Here is a 16,296-nt window from a genome sequence, read left to right on the forward strand (position 1 = left end):
GTAAACACGTTTACGAATATTGTTGGCCGCCATTTTGTTTTTATCGCTTGGCTCGGTTCGGTTTTATTCGGTTGGGTAAATTCCAAGGATACGTTCGATTGAGTGCTCGCCTGTAAATCGATGCAACAGTTCTTGCAAGCACTTTATTATATAAATTAATCAATTACACTTCAACACTTCATCTTTTCACAAAACATTGAAGACGGGAGTACCGAATTCTTAAAGGTAAATATGACTTTTTAAGCTATGTATACTAGAGTAGATAAAGTACAGTTCCTTTAGGATAAGGGGAACTGGCCCAAACTTTATTAACATTCTTTCCTCTTTTTATACATATATATTTTTTTTACATTACAAATTCCACTCATTTTAATTACAAATTCCACTTAACCTTTTTATTTTCACTTGCAAATAGTCTATTACAAATTAGCAATAAAAATTAGGCAGAGTTACATCCCTTAACCGCGTTCCGCTAACAGCTAGCATGGCCGATGACCACAGTTGTCTGTGAATCTTCAGCTGAGATTTATGCATGCCAGCCCCTGGCATCATAACTGTCCCCACCTATGCTTTAAAAATAAAGAATGTTACAGGTAAAAATTAAGTTGATGAAATTACGTCTTGTTATAATTAACCATGTGTTAAATATAGGAGATGAATCTAGCGAGCTGTCATCCACCCTCATTGTTTTGGTTTTCAAGCCTGGAACTTTTGGATTTTTTTTCAAAGCTGCAATCTCGCCTCACATTAATTATCATAATTTCATTTAAAAGTACAAACACACTTACAGTTTTAATTAATTGTGTGTGACAATAACACAGTTGTAACAGTTAGATAATAGAAAGATGTTTATACTATAGTGAACACATTTTTTCATACTATGAAATTTACTACAAGTTATTTATTTCTGAGCCGCTTGTTTTCTAAATTAAATAACAATATTTGAATAGTATATTTTTTGTTATTTCCAAAACACTTATTTTTGTTTTTACATGAAACCAAATTCTGTTTTCATTACTAGTCAATTTTTACAATTTAGCTAAATTTCCAGACCCTATGCTAATTCCGCACTCTACTCTTATTGGTTTTTAAAAAAAATTCCACACCCTATGCTAATTCCACACCCTACTTTTAACTGATTTTTGACAAATTTCCAGACCCTATGCTTATTCAGCCCCTATGTTTATTAGGCACTCGAGAGTATATATCTATATATATATATATATGGGTGCTATATATATATATATATATATATATATATATATATATATATATATATATATATATATATATATATATATATATATATATATAATACACAAACTTTTGTTGCGAAATATACATTAACAAGTTGCATTAAGGTGTGGTATGCACGTAAAATGGCCTGATCACAGAGCCACGACAAGAAACCGTTTGTTTTACCAATACCAATGTATTTATAATAAATGATACATGGCATACTTCTCACATCCCACAAACAGGATAGCATACACAACGTCCTTTGATGGATCATTGGATGGGACGGGAAATAATCAAACGGGCCCACTGAGGAGGATCGAACTTTCAGCAAATGGAACTTCAGACAGACGTTCTTGTTACGTTACCCGGTCATTTAGGGACAAGGACTTTTATATGTAAAATCCGATTTTGTTTTTCATTTGAGCGGAACTCTCAATCCCCCCCTGGCTACGGGCCTGACAAGGTACTTAATAGGCCTATGTTTGCTTCAAACATTCAAACAAAGTACCTTATGACTGCGCATAATAAAACCTCATGAGTTTATAATCAAGAGACCATCCTGAGTTTGCAGCTATATTATCAAGCTGTTGGCTAGTCTAATCTGTTATAAATAAAATTTACATCTTTCTTAGGTTAAATAATCTTGCTTCAAATTTAAATAGCTGTATATGCAATAAAGTTACATTTCTGACCATTCTCATGTCGGTAGCAACCAAGAAGTCGGAGGGGGGAGGGGGACTATAGTCCCATTTTTATAAACCTAGTTTAAAATATGGCTTTTGCCCCCACCCACCAACTAGACTGTGTCCCTCCACTACAGATCGTGCCCCCTCCCCTACCCCAACTCCAGATATCATTCCTACGGGTCTGATTCTAATGTTTTATATAGGCCTACCATAGCTTAACTTTCATATGTATCATTTAATTTTATTCCAAATACCGAACAAAATTTTAAATAACTTGTTGAAAAGAAATCCCGACAAGAATCCTGAATGTATTTATCTGTATAATACATTATAAATATTTAAATTATGTTAAATACAATAAATATCTGCATACATACACGCGTGCACATATTAATATTATTTCAGCCCATATCCGATATTTATTGCGTACGAATCCGAACCAATGGTTTGTCGGGCGTTAACAAAATATATTATTTTTTTTTAAATTTGGATGTCAATTTTTTTTTAAATATAGCAACTTCCCATTTTAAAGGAACATTCCTGAGTTTGCTGCAATTTTTAAGATGTTATTGACTAACAGAGACTTTTTAGCGATTGTAATTACATATCAAATATATTTTTTTTGCATAATATATTATTGGCTGTATATTAAACTTGTTTCTGATAGTTTTAATATTTGTACTAGGATAAATTTCATTTTATTTCCTAAAATATATTGTTTTCGTATGTACGAACTTATTTGAAAACAAAATCCAATTTGGGCTTCTTACAAATATTAAGACGACCAAAAACACATTGAACATACAGACACTGATATTCTAAACATGAAAATATATTTAATATGTAAGTTTAATCGTAGAAATATTTTATTAGTCGGGAACATCTTACAATGCAGCAAACTCAGGAATGTCCCTTTAAGGTATTTGGTGAAATAATAGAAATATCATTTATTTTATTCTTGCAATTATTTCTAGAGAAATGGTCTCTCATCACAGTTATAAAGTTTACTTTTTAAAAATAACCAGGAAATGTAATCCTTTTATTACTAATTTATTTAAATTATTAATCTCTAAATATTCCCAATAAATTAACATGAATGCACAATACCAAAATGATGAGTGTATCATATTATTGCTAGCCTGGGGTAATTCAATCAGGCAAGGTCGTTCAATCAACCCTAAATGAATAGGAAGTCGGTTTTTGACAGGCGTTGCTGGTAAGCTGAAACACCGGAAATGAAATCATAATCATGGGGAAACAAACACAACTATACAATATAATTCGATTGTAAATGGATATACAAACATTACCTAATAAAAGTAATTTAACTTCTCTGGCAGCCTTCTCTCCATCTGCACGAAGGGTTTTGTCGATTTGTTTTGACCTTTCAACCGCAGCTTTATCTTCTTGGCTGCTAACACACCCCATATTTTCTGTCTGTAGTAGTCAACGATTTTTTGGTCTAAAATGTATACTACAGTGCTCTAAATGCGGTTCAAGCTATAAGTTTGAATGCAGATACACAAATTTCCTGTTAAATCATACATCCACAATTGGTAATCCTAAATAAATCACATTCACATAGAGTAGGTATGTTTGTGGCATGTTAAATGTCGAAGACTTCTTCGCATTTCAAAAATAAGAACCCGGATGAAAAGGGCATCTGCTTGAAAACGATCTACTCATTTGTATGCTGTATTACATTGATGCGGTACATATATTGGGAACTAGTTGTTTTGTTGCAATCGGACTACTTCGGCTAACTTCGTATTTCATCGTAATATATACATAATTTTTTTTTTTTAAACACGTGCATTTCACATAAAATAGCAAACAGTTATAAAAGTTAAATTAAAAAAATATATTTAAAATACTAATAATAAAATTAAAAAACACCTAAAATATGGTTTTCAATATTTGAATATCTGAATTTGCCCACAGCGATTTTGAAAACCGAACAGCTGGGGGCGGGGGTCTACACTGTGCCGAGTGATATTTATGGGTGGGGGGTGGGGGTGGGGGATTGAAAAAAAGAAGAAAAAACTTGCTTCAGCCTATTTATCAATTATTTTTGTATTAAAATTTAAAAAATTACCTTTAAATACATCTCAATGAGATTCCAACAAAATAATTTACTTTTGTATTGAAATGTGCAGATGATGACCGACAGGATTAACGCGTGATATCACAATATATTTGTATACCTTGTCTACTAACAATTCTCGTTTGCGGATAATTCAAAAAGGAAAAACGTACACCAAATTATACAAATGTAGGCTTATAGACTAGGTTTGTTTAAAAAACCCACACTACAGATTCGACCAAAAACATGTTCACTATATATATATATATATATATATATATATATATATGGGGGAAAATGTAATGCGGGCCAGTGTTTTTTCACTGCTAAAAACATTATTATATATAGGACTCGATCAGAACTATTTTGACAGGATGTTTTATTAAGTTGGGGAAGCATATATAGAACGGTAAATAATACAGCGTTTTGGGGTTAAAAAAAATTTCTCAAAAATTTGAATTATTATTCAAATGACATCACTTTGCACCTCTCTACAATAGCAATAAAACTGGCGCTTTCATTTGTTTTCTCAAATATAAAAGGCAGAACATTATAATTTTTATATTCATATTGCATAGATTATTAGTGGCATTAATACATGCATTTACCATAATTAAGCCTAGTACATATTAATATTAATGTTATAGTGTGTGCGTGTGTGTGCGTGTGTGTGTGTGTGTGCGCGCGCGCGCGCGTGTGTGACAGAGAGAGAGAGAGAGAGAGAGACAGAGAGACAGACAGAGAGACAGACACAGAGACAGAGACAAAGACAGACAGAGAGTAGGAGGAGATAGAGAGAAAGAGAGGTGCAGGGCGTAGGCCAGGGGGGCTGGGGTGATTCGGACGAAACCACCCACCCACCCCCGTTGAAGCGAATTGTCCTCTTTCAGAACTAAAACATACAGCTTTATACATATGGAGTTTCTGGTGGTGCAAAAACAAAACTAAAGAAAAAACTTGTTAGTGTAGGCTAAACCTTGTCGTTTACAATTTTAGACGTAAATGTAGTGAGTTTGTAAGATAAAGACTTATTACTTTATTTCTTTGTGTGATATATTCTAAAATTATACGTGGTATATATATTATACTATTAATTAAAAAATAATAATTTGAAACCCTTCTAAATATGCGTGTAAAACTTGTTTTTAAAGTATTTGTCTAATATACATGATTATATTAACTTCTCTTCAAAGCTGCTTCCTTAATTTACATACACTAGAGTCACTATAGCTCAAATTATTTAATTTACTATCGGAGAATGTTGAGAGGACGACCAACATAATTGGGTCCTTTCTGTTGAGGCGAACACTCCGTAACGTTCTGTCAGGCGGGTGATGCTGACAAGTTTGCTATTTTTGTAAAACTCATCTTTCTCTGGCAGCCCCATCTACCTGCCAGACTTTGTGGATATATATGCGATTTCATAAGACGTGAATAAGACAGGAATTGTGTCGTACTGAATGCAACATAATATTATTTCGATAATCCAGAGTTAATTATGTAAAGAATACATTTCGTTATTTAATACAAATACATGTAAAAATTGCGAATAAAACTTGCAACTTTGAGAATGCATTTTAAGTAAGTCATAATTACTGACAATAGGAATGTTTTATGACAATAATGGTATTCTATTAAAATTATTTCTTACACACCCGTATATGCATGTCCATTCAAAGCTGGACATCAACTTGGCTACGATTTTACACAGTAATCAGCAGATAGTTGCGAAAAACCAATTGATGCTGTTGATGTTCTTCCACAGTCAGGATTAGCTCACAATTAGCTCACCAGCCCTCCCCTTATAAATATTGATATGTAGGGGAAGCATCATATCAATAAGGGGAGGGCTGGAAGTGACCCAAGCTAAGTCAGGATAACACCTCTAAGAAGACATGGAATTGATTCAGTTTAGTTCGACGCCTTTCATAAACAACAAGCTATCTTCTAAAACGGCAATGGCCAATAGACGCTTATTTACTAGAACATTAAGGAATTGGCCGAATACACCAAAAATGAGGTAAAAAAAAAAGTACCTCGCACACCATCATTGAAGAATATATTTAGCATGGTGTACATTGTATATGTAATGAGGAACTGGAGGCAAGTCGATTGTCTTACTAGTGTGAAAGCAGATTGCTGCTCCAAGTTATGAAAATAAAGAATTAGTAGTTTGACGGCATACAAATTTATATGGGTTATTATGGCCAGAAACACCAGATCAGTTATCCCCTGTGAAGAAGGTTCTACGACTGCAGATTGAACATAATCACCTTCAAGACATCCGAGGTGTCAAGGAGCCCGTTATTGGACGCCATTTCGAAAAACATTCATTTGCTCCAAAATCAGTGTATGACAATGCTACGCTATATTGTTCTTGCGCTGTAACGCTATGCCTTGCTCCAACCCGTAACCCCGAATAACCCTGCACCAACTATCGTCACGAGTCCAGATCTGAACCCGTACATGAATATCTGAAACATCCTTCGGAGCATGATATGCAGGCATAAGACCTACCTGTACAAATTGGCATAATTGGATGCAACTTTACATTGGAAATGGCTATAAATGTCCCGGTTGGGTGTTTTTTTGCCAGAATTAAACGAAAATGCCCGAATCTGAATAATTCATATTAGCTATAACTTATCACTACGTACTTTTATATTGTGGGTAGAATGATGGAAATACATAGCGAAAAGGTTTCAAGATACCTAATTTTGTCAGAATATCTCTATCACGTTTGCCCGAATTTGAGGATTTGCTTCAGCTCTGGGGGTCAGTTGCACAACCCCCCTCCCCCCCCCCCCCCGTCTCATTCGCGTAGGCTATAGCTCTTGCTACTTTGAGCTACAAGTGTCATTTTTTTTACTAACTGGAAATTTTCTTCATCAGTTTTCACATTCCATTGTCTTCTGGACTACATACCCACCGTGGCTATTGGTTCTGGTGAAAACCAAAATCAGTGAGTTTAAAAAAAAAAAAAGCAAAAAAACCAAAAAAAAACAAATATGTTTCAATCAATACATGTAGTTTAAACAATATTTATTCCCAGTTATAATGCTGATTGGGGATTGGCCAACAAGCAAAATGCCTATACCAAGGCCTCTCCCTACAATTTGTAAATGTAATTCGGGTTTACACAATATGACAGACCAATGGTAAATTCCATGATTCCAAATCTTAAAGGCACGGGCAAGTTTACAAATATATTCGCAACCCCAGGTCTACGAAGGATTATAAATAAAAGTAACCTAGATTACTACGGAAATGGAAGAAAGGGTGGGTTATTTCTATAGTCACATGACAACCCCGGGGGCGGGGGGGGGGGGGGTATATACCTTTAAGAGTGGAAAACAAAATATAAAATCTCAATCATACATTTCAGATATAATAATACATGGTCAATAATGCTCTATTACTATTACCTAATACTTATATAACAAACATGTTTGGAATCAATACATACATGTGTATCCAATAAATAGCGGTACAGTATGTACCGCCTACTAGTGCTAATGTTCTACTTTAAATCTACTCACTATATTATAAACACGCATCACTATAACTAGTTCTGAGACAATCCATGCCACGCTAGATGTAAATAGAAAGAAACTATATTACAATGGCGAAACAATTAGTTTCAATTAGCACACGGTTAACATTATGGACTCAGTTCCTCTTAGTTGCATAGGCCTAAATCAGTTACACGGATTTTGCCGTTCGAAAATTCCAGTTGTACGAATTCCATTCTGATGCTTGTTTATTTACATGTCGCAGTTGACCACCTAGCTCTTGTGACCAGGTGGGTGTATTTTTGGGACAAAAATAATACCATCTTGAATGAGGGTTTCCTTCCACAATAAAGAGTTTAACAGGGAAATCCTTAGTCTGACGTCATAGCATGGGAATCACCAACCACACAGCGTCTGCTACTACCGTACTACGGTATAACCTGTGGCGTGTTCATAACGACAGGCGCTCGAGGGCACTTTGACTGGTTTCCAACCTAGCCAATCTTGTCACATTCATTTAATGTTAGGCGCAAAAACAAAAACAAAAGTCTAGCGAGCGATCGACTTCGTGAACCTGCCTCTGCTCTTATATCAGCTTTTTTGTTTGCACCACCTATTTTCATACTATTGTAACATGACCAATGATCAGCAATGAATGTGGACGAGACAATTGGAGCTGCTTTTTCAATACTTTTAGTATATTCTAATATTACCGCAATGCTTAATGTAGTTAAGAAAGTGAATGAGTGAGTAAGAGAGAGAGAGAGAGGGGGACACACGCACACACATACGCAGGTGGGTAGGGAGAGAGCGAAAGAGACGCTCTTCGTTAATGTACTCTACGGTATGTTTTGAGATAATCGTCAAATATTATATATAGTATATACTTGTAACTTGTTGATATGAATTCATGTTATGTATTATATATTTTATACAACTATACTTAAAGTAACAAATAAACAAATACAACGTACTTGTGTAATAGGCAAAATGTATGCAAATTAATATGTTTATATTATTATGAAAAATACGGTAGCATTGTATTGTCGTGGTTAGTTCCCCTTGGATTTGAAATGTACAAGAAGGAAGAGGTCGCTTAAAGCGTCTGGCATTTTGTGTTTACGTACCACAATGTTGCCGAAATAAATTATGGATTTCAACGACTTTCTCTCAGATTTAAGAACAGCTGGACAAGAATTTAATGAAAAAATATCTGATAAATATGCGGCAACTATGGCATACTGCGAAACGGCCTGCAAGGTTGGTGATTTGTAGTGACAAAATTTACCATGAATGTGGGACAAGCTCTTCGCATAAAGCCATTATGGAAGTGGGCAAAATCACGCACGCTTGTTTATTTCCTTGATCTGCCAAATATATATGCCAGTTAATAAATAAAATATTGCATATCGTTTTGCACCTTTAGACGATGCTGTCAACACAAGGCGATGTATCTGATTAGCGCACAATTTAATAAAATTGGCGTTTTTCTTTGCCGTCTTTGATGTTGACCTCGAAAACTGATAAAACCGACACATCCACATAAAAGCGCGGTTAGACTATTTGTAGGAAATAATCGACATGAACACGATATAAAGTTTAAAATAAACAACACAAATAACAAAAACGCAAAAGAAAAGAAGATAAAAAAAACCCCAGCAGATAAATTAATTTAAATAATAATTAATTTAAAAATAATAATCTGCAAACGAAAAGACAAAATGAAATTGAAAAAAAAGAATAGGCTAATTGTTGTGAACCAAAATGATTTAAAATATAAAACTATTCTTTAGTGCTATGATAATTTATTATGCCATGTCCATAAAAAAATTAATTAAATCCTGTTTAAAAAAAATTACTTGACTATTATTATTTTAATGTAAAAAAACCACTACAAATATACAGATTCCACACACGAGACTGCAACGATGTCGCCGATATTGTCTTTGCTGAGATTGCATAGGGAAAAATACATGCAGTTTTCTGCCGTCTGCCATGTTGCTTGTTTATGGAATACTCTTCAAGAGGGGTGAAAGCCTCCAAAGTATGTGACACAATTAATATGAAATCGATGATCTCTAGTGGTATCATTAAAATAATAATAATAATATTAAAAAATAATAATATGACATCATCATGTTTGCTTTTATATCATAACATGTTATGACGTTGTTAGGTCTCACCACACAGATGACTTCCGGGTGAGAGTTCATTCATCATGGTCCACTATAGTTCCTAATTGTGACACATGTTATGGTTCACATATTCACTTCTAGGAAATGGTGAAGAATTAAAACAATATGTATGTTTAATGGTAAGCCTTCTGGCTGTATTTTGCCCATGTTATTTTGTAATATTGTGCATCGACCTTTTGGGACATGGGTATATAGCGCAAGTGACAGCCGGAGTGAATCGGTTAATGTACCACCTGTTCAGACCGGTACTACAGTCAGATGCGGTCCTATAGCAAAAAACTGAGACGGAAATGTTCTCAATTTTGGAGTGAAAATAAATGCTTATATAATGTATGTTCGCAATGGTGTAAGTTGTTTGTGCCAACGAGAACCCGTTCTATGGGCAATCTTCGCTTGAAGTTGGGCAGTTTAACATGGGTTTCAATGGCAGATGACATCTGTGTAGTGAGACCATAATGTAAAACATGAAATTACTGTTTATCCCAAAATATATAAGTTTAGCAAGCCAAAATGAAAATGTACTAGTGTAGCATCCTTATAAAAGGTAATTACATCGATGTGGATTTGAGCCAAGCTTATGGGGGCCCTATTTGGGTAAATATTGCAAACATGTCAATTTTATTTATTTTTATCATTTTTATTTTTATTTTCTTTGTATTTTTTAGGGGTGTGTGTGTCAAAATGTATATTCTAGTGTTGTTACATGTAATAAATAAATTGATCTGAGTGTCTAACACTGAGTTTCTCATTGTAAAAGGTCAAAATTCAAGGTCACACGATCAATATCTAAATTCACCCTAATTTCTGTGATTTTGTACATAATGAATTTTTTTGAATGTACAGTCATAGTGACAAACAGTTTTGATGGTATTGTGAATATATAACATAGTATTCTACTATGAAAGTAGAATTTGTATCTGCCATTAATAATATGTGGATCTTCATGCTGAAATATACAGAAAAAAACAGGATTTCAACACTTCATTATGAAACAATTGTTGCCCATAGCAACAATTGATGGAAACTAATATTTTTAATGAACTAACTAGATAATTAGCTTCTTTGTATGTTCCCCATATCAGAACTACCAACAAGGTCATACATAACCATATAGTGGCTGCTTGTTTGATGGCCATCTATTGTGTGGATGACCAAGGAGTAACAATGTGATGTGAAGTTTTATTGGATGGTATGGTGCATCTATCTTTTGGTGTATTGGTTAAAGTTCATAAGTTACACGGCTCTAGTATAGCTTTTCATGGTGTAAATGACCCAAATTATCAAATTGACTTCAAACCAAGTTTGACAAAATCAGTCACTAGACTTTAAGGTCTCACTACACAGATGACTTCCGGGTGAGAGTTCATTCATCATGGTCCACTATAGTTCCTAATTGTGACACATGTTATGGTTCACATATTCACTTCTAGGAAATGGTGAAGAATTAAAACAATATGTATGTTTAATGGTTAGCCTTCTGGCTGTATTTTGCCCATGTTATTTTGTAATATTGTGCATCGACCTTTTGGGACATGGGTATATAGCGCAAGTGACAGCCGGAGTGAATCAGTTAATGTACCACCTGTTCAGACCGGTACTACAGTCAGATGCGGTCCTATAGCAAAAAACTGAGATGGAAATATTCTCAATTTTGGAGTGAAAATAAATGCTTATATAATGTATGTTCGCAATGGTGTAAGTTGTTTGTGCCAACGAGAACCCGTTCTATGGGCAATCTTCGCTTGAAGTTGGGCAGTTTAACATGGGTTTCAATGGCAGATGACATCTGTGTAGTGAGACCTTAGATTAAGTCCTATCCTTTCACCCCTCTTGAAGAATATTCCATAAAAAGTCAAAATGGCAGCTGATACAAAATTACGTGCTTTTTTCCCTATGCGCTCTCAGCGAAGTCGATATAGGTGACATGGTTAAAATCTGGTATGTGGAATCTGTGTCATTGTAATGGTTTTTTCAAGATTTGTGTCTGGACAAACTTTGGAGGAAATCTAACGGCAATTAAAGGTAGGAGAGTAATTTTTCGTAGTTGTTAACAATTTGGTTCGGACAATAGTATCATGGTTTTCCAAAAATTAACACAATTAAAATATAATTAAAAACAAATATATATACTTTACCTTTCACATATCACATCATTTTATTCTGAAAGACAGTGATAATGTTCTTTGAATGCCAAGTTTTCCTCCAGAACACAATTGACTAAGTCGTTATTTATGTTTTTGGTAATTTATTTTTTTGGGCTATTTTTGTCCATTATCTCCATATTAGGGGATTCTATGACCTACACTGCATGCAGTTTTTGTTTTTATATCAAATTCTACTTTTGGTAATAAATGTTGTAGTTAATTTGAAAAAAAAATTGAATAATTTTTAGAACAACAAACAGTTTTAAACAATGGACAACATATTTATAATGTTGTCATAGATTAATGCCTTTTCCTCATGTGTGCGAAGGGCACCAAAATTCAGAATGCCATCTTTGTACTTTGATAGAGGAACAGAATTATAGTAAATAAAAATAATTTCCACATCCTAGGCTGCCTACTGATTTTCAGGTGGTCGGTGGCTAAATTGCTGCTTTCTCTTGCCTATGGTTCAATATTGTGTCACAATTGCCTACATGTTTTAAAACATTAAACAGTAGTTGCTAATCAATATTTTCAATTGTCTAGAAATATTGCTAATTAATCAAAATTTTGAAAATAAACTGTTCCCTGCAGCCATCTACTTTTCCTTGTATGTATTTAAAAAAAAAAGATATTCTCACAATATTTAAACTTATCCAGGATTTTTTTCTGTCAATATCATATTCCAGCTTATTTTTACATTTACAAGTTTCATCCATGAGTAGGCCTACATGACACTAGAAGTATGATAATGCAATATGTTGAAAGTATAATTTGGTGGTGTTTCCACAATGCCTAACGATGGCGTCAACCCTTTGTTATGCATGGCTGGGTACTGTGTGTCGGTGTGCTATTGGCAGAATAGAGTTCTGCAATCTAATTAAAATTAGCTCCACTATTACATGTGGATCTAACACCAACCAGTTGGAGATCATGTCCACCAATCAAAACCTTACTTGCAGAATCCTGCCAGTGATTTAAAAATAATTTGAAAACATTCCGAATTATCCTGAGGGTATACGACATGTTTCGTGTGAATTACGAATGCCTTAAAACATGTTTTATTTTATAAAATAAATAATTTGTAATGTAAAACTGAAGACTGATTTAGTTTTTTTTAAAATAAATAAATAAATAATTTTTAATGTAAAATTGAAGACTGATAACCCACCCCGTACGTATTGGTATGGTTCGCTGTACTGCGGCCACTAAAATAGACTCGCCCAATATTTTTAGAATTTGTATGCTCCCAAATAACGTTATAAAAGGCGAAGTGTGATTGGTCAATATTTAAATTATTATTTACTGACGAAATGTTACCTGGACATTGGGGACTACGCAGTGTTGTTAGTTTTAAATCACTGGCAGGATTCTGCAACTAAGGTTTTAATTGGTGGACATGAGCTCCAACTGGCTGGTGTTAGATCCACATGTAATAGTGGAGCTAATTTTAATTAGATTGAGAGTTCTGCTTGGGAAAAGGGTACAGTGTTTTGTTTACAAATTTAGCTAATTGTATATTTTTAAAAACAATTACATAGAAAAAGTTTTGTTTTGGTTTTCTGATCGATTACGAACACGTGATGAATAAGTCTGACCTGGATATGCAAATTAGGTGTATCCTATATTTTGGTATGCATATTCCTGTATTTCCTATATTTTAATATGTACATGTGGCTGGGAGGCCTGTATGGTTTTTTAATTACTACAGTAGTTGCAAATTAAGTGAAAAAACCCATTTAATTTAAATGTGCTACTCGCTCCCTTTGAACTAATGGCATACCCGATGTCACATCATGTGGCGAGCAGCATGCACGAGTTTGTACACTGTTACAATGTAATAGTTCTCCTGGGAGAACGGTCATTCTGTTTTTTGTGTACACCGACTGTCGTCAGGTATTTTGACCTCAATTGCAGATTTAATTGGTCGTAACTGATGATTTTTACTTACTGTCATTTGTTTATTCAGAAATTTCTAATAAAATATTAGAAACGTTTTATTTTGTTACACTAATAACGGAAGTGGTAGTGTTTATCATTAAAATAAGTTATCTTGGGTGCCAAATAATATATACACAGCCTTTACAAAAAACGAAACTACTTTTATCGGATCGATTCATTCGAAGAAGATAAAAATAAAAAGAACAGAAAAATGTAATCCCACATTAGTGGATCACTGTGGGAAAAAAATCGTTATTATTTTTCAGATATATATATATTGAAATCTTTATTAAAATAATATTAAAACTTTGATCAGTTCACCAAAACAAATGCCCGTGAATGTCAGACTGATAATATGAATATCTCTGGTTCAATTACATAAAAGATGAGTCTGCTTATACATCGTACCACCTTTTTTTATACCAGACGCTTAGGTACAAAATAAGGAGTTGGTTTTTCCCACAAAGTCTCTTTTTTTCATTTCTGTTGTATTTTGAAGGGCACAGCCGACCCCTTTCAATTTTCACCCAGCGAGAACACTGTATTGGGTCCCGTCCAGGCTTTATATCTCACTAATTTGGGCACAACACTAAGGTCTTTTTAATGAAGTAATGTTAATAATAGCTAGTATAGAGTTGCACATATTTAAAAATTGTATTTCAAGTTATTTTAGTCTAATCACAGCTTAACATTCCATTGGTTTTGAAGTTAGAATCCTTGTATTTAATTTGGGCACAACCTTTACTGCCTCAGTTTTGGTGCAATTTTAAGTCCTGCCTATGTGTGCCTGAGGAGGGGTGAAGTTTACTAGAGTTGTATTTAAAAAATGCATTTATACTGTAATTGTTTCACAATTACTAGACCATTTCCAACTAAATATTTCCTGGAAAATGGGTATGATGCATTCCATAAGTGTGGTAGGTTGGGCCAACAGTTTACTTAGGTGATCATTTAGGCCCATGGGCCTCTTTGGTATAAGGAATCAAAAATAATAAATCATTATGTAATTATTAAGACGGTAAAATATTTTGTAAGTTGATGGGTCATAAAACAAAACTGTAATGGAAATTTATTCATGACTAAATTGTGAATCATGATTGAGCACGTAACATGATATTGAAATGTTCTGGGGGACCCAAACCAGTACCCTTGTAACTCGACCCACATAACATGGTATTGAAATGTTATGGGGGACCCTAACCAGTACCCTTGTCACTCGACCCACATAACATGGTATTGAAATGTTCTGGGGGACCCTAACCAGTACCCTTGTCACTCGACCCACATAACATGGTATTGAAATGTTCTGGGGGACCCTAACCAGTACCCTTGTCACTCGACCCACATAACATGGTATTGAAATGTTCTGGGGGACCCAAACCAGTACCCTTGTCACTCAACCCACATAAAAATGACCTAAACACTAATTATTCACCGTCAGGTATTTTTTCCACATCGTTAATAATGGCCGGCTATAATTTAAGTTTCACCTGCTATTTTTATTCTTAATGACAGCAATGTTAACAAGATAGAAATTATATTACAAATTATCTTATCATAACATTGTTGCAGGGGTTCTAGAATATGGTGACCTGAGGCCAGTGGTTTTAGGATTCGGTCCAGTAAAAGTTACTTTATGCTATCCCGATGGCAAGTGATTAAAAAAATAAAAAAATCTACAATGCTAGGATCGTATGAAAAGAAAAGAAAAACATCTACAAGTCACTTCTTTCGATTTGCTATCACATGCAATATTTCACTAAGGGTCCATCTATAATTTTCAACATTTTCATAAGCCTACAAACTGTTCGATTTTGACCACCCCCCCTCCCCCCCAAAAAGTGTACATCCCCAAATGAAAAATGTTGATCGACATTTTTCATTTTAAAAAAAGTTTACGCTGGCCCCTTAACCCCATTCCCCCCTCCCCCTGCGTACAGTTTGTACGCTCATGAAAATGTTGAAAATAATGGACGACCCTAACAAATAGTTGGCAACCAGTAATCTCTGACCCATCCATGACATCAGTATACCTACCGATGTAACTTTAAATATTCAATTTATAAAGTGTAAATACTGAAAAAAAACAAAGTTTATTGTTTGCCTTCATTTTCTTTTTTACACTGGAACCCAAAGATTTGTTACTCTAACATTAATCATAGTACAGTGCAAGCGTAAAATGCAAAATGGTAACCAGTCTTTTATTAGTTTTAAAGGTTGCATGTCACCGTTTATGTTGCAAAACTTTCAATGTGTAAGGGGGTGTGGAAATTTCAAAATTATCTGTTAAACTAAGTTTTTATTATAACTTAAAGTTAACACCATTAAGCACATACAAATATACTTTTATTGCCAATTTACTTATGTTTTATGGGTTTTAATGACTGTTTTATTGGAAAAAAGAATTTCTGTAAGCCAGGACGTGACATTTGTTTTTTGGTAATATTTCATTACTATTATGTCAAATTTAAAAATTAGTAGACCCAGTGATTTTCC

General features: G+C 34.2%; 2 protein-coding genes across 2 annotated transcripts in view; one reads left to right on the top strand and one right to left on the bottom strand.

The window, feature by feature from the left end:
• The window catches only part of LOC121367598 (guanine nucleotide-binding protein G(i) subunit alpha), a 38,361-nt gene extending 34,804 nt beyond the window's left edge, over window positions 1–3,557 (bottom strand). The window contains exon 1 of the mRNA XM_041491872.1: window positions 3,236–3,557. Coding sequence (XP_041347806.1) covers window positions 3,236–3,353 — 118 coding nt within the window. The 5' untranslated portion in view covers window positions 3,354–3,557. The remainder of the gene's footprint in view (window positions 1–3,235) is intronic.
• A 5,081-nt stretch (window positions 3,558–8,638) lies between these two features.
• The window catches only part of LOC121367599, a 29,901-nt gene continuing 22,243 nt past the window's right edge, over window positions 8,639–16,296 (top strand). The window contains exon 1 of the mRNA XM_041491873.1: window positions 8,639–8,780. Within this exon, the coding sequence (XP_041347807.1) occupies window positions 8,670–8,780 (111 nt within the window). The 5' untranslated portion in view covers window positions 8,639–8,669. The remainder of the gene's footprint in view (window positions 8,781–16,296) is intronic.

Source organism: Gigantopelta aegis, chromosome 3, assembly GCF_016097555.1.
Source record: "Gigantopelta aegis isolate Gae_Host chromosome 3, Gae_host_genome, whole genome shotgun sequence".
NCBI lineage: Eukaryota > Metazoa > Mollusca > Gastropoda > Neomphalida > Peltospiridae > Gigantopelta > Gigantopelta aegis.